This window comes from Bison bison, unplaced genomic scaffold (assembly GCF_000754665.1).
Source record: "Bison bison bison isolate TAMUID 2011002044 unplaced genomic scaffold, Bison_UMD1.0 scf7180017864198, whole genome shotgun sequence".
In the NCBI taxonomy this organism is placed as follows: Eukaryota; Metazoa; Chordata; class Mammalia; order Artiodactyla; family Bovidae; genus Bison; species Bison bison.
Window position 1 is genome coordinate 8,205,011 of NW_011494770.1, and position 4,698 is coordinate 8,209,708.

Here is a 4,698-nt window from a genome sequence, read left to right on the forward strand (position 1 = left end):
GCAGGTCAGGAAGCAACAGTTAGAACTGGACATGGAACGACAGATTGGTTCCAAATAGGAAAAGGAGTACGTCAAGGCTGTATATTGTCACCCTGCTTATTGAACTTATATGCAGAGAACATCATGAGAAACACTGGGCTGGAAGAAGCAGAAGCTGGAATCAAGATTTCCGGGAGAAATATCAATAACCTCAGATATGCAGATGACACCATCCTTATGGCAGAAAGTGAAGAGGAACTCAAAAGCCTCTTGATGAAAGTGAAAGAGGAGAGTGAAAAAGTTGGCTTAAAGCTCAACATTCAGAAAACGAAGATCATGGCATTCAGTCCCATCACTTCATGGGAAATAGATGGGGAAACAGTAGAAACAGTGTCAGACTTTATTTTTCTGGGCTCCAAAATCACTGCAGATGGTGACTGCAGCCATGAAATTGAAAAACACTTACTCCTTGGAAGGAAAGTTATGACCAACCTAGATAGCATATTCAAAAGCAGAGACATTACTTTGCCAACAAAGGTCTGTCTAGTCAAGGCTATGGTTTTTCCAGTGGTCATGTATGGATGTGAGAGTTGGACTGTGAAGAAGGCTGAGCACCAAAGAATTGATGCTTTTGAACTGTGGTGTTGGAGAAGACTCTTGAGAGTCCCTTGGAGTGCAAGGAGATCCAACCTGTCCATTCTGAAGGACATCAGCCCTGGGATTTCTTTGGAAGGAATGATGCTAAAGCTGAAACTCCAGTACTTTGGCCACCTCATGCAAAGAGTTGACTCATTGGAAAAGACTCTGATGCTGGGAGGTATTGGGGGCAGGAGGAGAAGGGGATGACAGAGGATGAGGTGGCTGGATGGCATCACTGACTCGATGGACATGAGTCTGGGTGAACTCCAGGATTTGGTGATGGACAGGGAGGCCTGGCGTGCTGCGATTCATGGGGTCGCAAAGAGTCGGACACGACTTAGCGACTGAACTGAACTGAACTGATGATTATATACAACACAGTCTAATTTTGAAAATTCTAGTCTACTCCATTGGAGAAGGAAATGGCAACCCACTCCAGTACTCTTGCCTGGAAAATGCCATGGATGGAGGAGCCTGCTAGGCTACAGTCCATGGGATCGTGAAGAGTCGGATAGGACTGAGTGACTTCACTTTCACTTTCCACTTTCATGCATTGGAGAAGGAAATGGTAACCCACTCCAGTGTTCTTGCCTGGAGAATCCCAGGGACAGAGGAGCCTGGTGGGCTGCTGTCTATGGGGTCACACAGAGTAGGACACGACTGAATCAACTTCGCTGCAGTCTACTCCATTTTGCTGCATTGAAAGAAAAGGGCTAATTTTGACCCACTAAATTAATGTTAGGGTTGACTAACAGATTATGAGCTGCAACTGGGGAAGAAAGCACTTAAGAGGCAAGCTAAAGAGTATTCTTCTCTTCTTTGAAATTGTATTTTTAGCTGTGAAAACATTTCCAAGATTTACAACCACCTCTCTTTTCTTTTCCTACCTAGGTATGCATGTTACTGAAATGTCAAACCCCTGACCTGGAAACTTGTGGTGAGCCTGTGGGGTCAGCTTTTACCAAGTTTGAAGATTCCCTCAGTGGCACATTTGGAACAAGTTACGTTTTCCCACAGATCGTTCTCAGTGGGAGTCAGCTTGCCCCTGAAAGACATTGTGAGGTAGAGGATTTCCAGGAGGATAAATTCCTTTGAACAGATGGAGAAGATTGGCATAATGAAAATTTGAAATAATGAGACAGCATTGTAACACTGAGGTTCACCTAATATAAACAACTTATACAAAGACACTATGATATGAAGACAAGTTGTAGTTCTAGACTGTTTTTAGGCTGTGATGGAGAATTTGGGGTTTTATTTTCTTACATAAATGTGATTTTGAGAATCAAAGGAACAGATTATTGAGGGATTAAAATAAAAATATTGATTGCCAATGACAGCCAACAACTAATGTTTTCTTTATTTGCATAGATCACCAGAGCAGTAGATTTATTTACTGCATGTTCATCCAAAGTCCTTCTGATATTACTACATACGTAGATCTGAAACAGGGAGCTTCTGATTCCAAAGTCTGTGGGCTTTTGACTACTTCATGCTGCTTTTAGAGTGACATTGTCAGAGAAGGCCTCTGGACTGGAAACCAAATCTGCACTGAAGTTAATGCTTTGCTTTCTTTGATTAGGTTTCAAGAGACGGATGTCTGCAGAGCCAAGGCGAAGCCCCTTTGCCTATCTAGGCTTTAGCCCTTTATGGAAGAGTGTTTGAGAGGGATCCTCCATGTTTAGGGCAGGGCCCCGGGTAACTACAGTGATCCCCATTCACTGCCATCCTTTGAGGACTAGCCTGGCAAAGAGGGGAGGTAAAAAGAGACAGCTCAGCCCATCGTATCTGTTTAGAAGATGTGTCCTGACTTTGCTGAAACAGCCAACTTAAGCAGATTTAAAAAGAAACGGATGAGTGCGCACACTTTACCTACTCACTCTGGGAGCTGCAGTCGTCTTCCGTGTGGGTGCACTTAAGTGTGTGTCACTATGTCCGTGTGTGGTGCAACATGTATCTATGGGAGGAGAGCCACGAAGAGTCCTTGTGTGGCAACTGCTCTAACGTATGCAAACACTGTATCTCTCATTTATAAATGCACAGGGTTAGTGTGGAGAATGTGGAGGGTATTTGGTCCTAGTCAGTTAGGATACAGAAAGTTAAAAACAAAGGTATCTTTTAAATAACTTTTTAACAAATTGAAATTGCTCCATTATCTCCTTATTCTACTTTTATGGAATATTTGTATGGAAGTTAGATACTTAGGAATGGAAAGTTAGAAAGAGATAAATGAATAAATGATCTACTTCAGAACATGCACTGTTTCCTTCTGAAATTATTCTCTTAGAATGTACCCAATCCTTTTTTTTTTTTTCTCAGAGGATACATTTAGCAATATCTTTGAGCCCTTCTGCAGAACTGAAACCAACTTCCCCCCACAACCCTTTGTATTAATAAATTTCTTTAAAGAGTTTAAAAAAAAAAAAAAAGAATGTACCCAATCCTGATTAAACCCTCTCATCCTCTGGAATTTGTTGCAGCCTGTGCTAGACAGGATCTTCCCTAGAAAAGGCCACCCTGTCATCTTTTTCCCAGTTACCTTCGCCCCTTTGACCCTGACATCCTGAGTCTTTTCCTGGTTGGTTACTTATTAACTCTAGGAAGAGATACACGTATCTGAGAGAAGAGGAGCTCTCTAGGATGTGTGGGAGAGGCTGAGGATCACTCCGAGTTTGGGGACACATTTCCCCTCCCCTAAAAGATATGACAACTGCTTTTCTAGATTTTTCCCAAGTGTTTATTTTCACTTGATTTAATTCAATCTAGTTCCAGGAAGCTGGAGACATTCTAGGCAGCAGAAAATGCCTTTGGTCTCTCTGTTTCCCTCATGCCTGGCATCTCTTTCCAGGGGCTCGGATGGAACCTGTACTCTGGACTCCTCTGTTTGTGCAGGATGTGGGCTTATTCCCCATAAGGGCCTTGTGTTGGTTCTTTCCAGGCTTCTTCTCTCTCTTCTAGACAGTTGTTTGGAGGTTGCATTAGTATCTAGTGGCCCCAGCTTCCTCACCACCCCTCACCCCTTGCATCTTATATAGCCAACCTCTGCCCCTTCTCTAGTCCCAGGAACTACAGAATCACTGCATCCCATGGGTGTTCTCAGCTCTTACCATGACTAAACAACCTACTGTCCCTCTTATTATATCCCATTTTGTTTTGGCCCTTATCTTTTAACATCTCATGTCTTTTATTTCTTTGAGCTCTATTTTTGTCTCTCCCCCTTCTCCTCCCTAATTCTCATTTTATTTACCATGAATTATTAATAAGGACCTTGCTAGACTCAGCCCTCACAGCTGTGTCTTCCTCATTGAAACTCTTACTTTGGAAAGTGAAGTCACTCGTATGGCTTCAGCTAGTGTTTCTGAGGCAGCAAAGTATATAATTCATTGGAAGGAAAAAAATTTTTTTTCATCAGAGTCAGTTCAAGTCATATAATAATGATTAGAGACAATCTTTAAAAAAAAAAAGGCTTATTAAGTCCTATGGTAAACATATATAGTCTTACAATATAAACAACTTTATCAATTAGATTAATGTCAATAGGAGATTGACAGTGTTCTAGCCATTAAATATTAATATGAAGGTGCATATACTTAGAGGACTTCCCAGGTGAGGCTAAGTGGTAAAGAATCTGCTTGCCAATGCAAGAGACACAAGAGATGTGGGTTCAATCCCTGGGCCAGGAAGATCCCCTGGAGAAGGGAATGACAACTTACTCCAGTATTCTTGCTTGTACAATCCCATGGACAGAGGAGCCTGGCAGGCTACAGTCCATAGGCTTACAGAGTCCCCGCAACTGAGTGATTGAGACCCATAGTAGACTTAGAAACTGTAGAGAAACAGAGATCTAATCTTTTATCACACACACTAGAATTCTGACTCTAATACCACTTCTGATTACCAGCTATGATTCTGACATCTGATTTTGATGTGTCAATTTTCCCCCTACACCACCAAGAAATTTTCCAACACCAGCCGGGAGTCCAACAGTCAGATGCAATTCTGACCTCATCTAATTGCAGGTGGCATTAGATGCCACAAGACTGCCTTCTACCCATGTCAGATCTGGCTGTGGACCTAGTC

At 42.3% G+C, this 4,698-nt stretch overlaps 1 protein-coding gene across 1 annotated transcript in view; it reads left to right on the forward strand.

Annotated features, from left to right (window-relative positions):
• Window positions 1–1,957, forward strand: part of LOC104991696 (vascular non-inflammatory molecule 3-like) — a 13,766-nt gene extending 11,809 nt beyond the window's left edge. The window contains exon 2 of the mRNA XM_010844287.1: window positions 1,510–1,957. Within this exon, the coding sequence (XP_010842589.1) occupies window positions 1,510–1,713 (204 nt within the window). The 3' untranslated portion in view covers window positions 1,714–1,957. The remainder of the gene's footprint in view (window positions 1–1,509) is intronic.
• The last annotated feature ends 2,741 nt before the right edge of the window (window positions 1,958–4,698 follow it).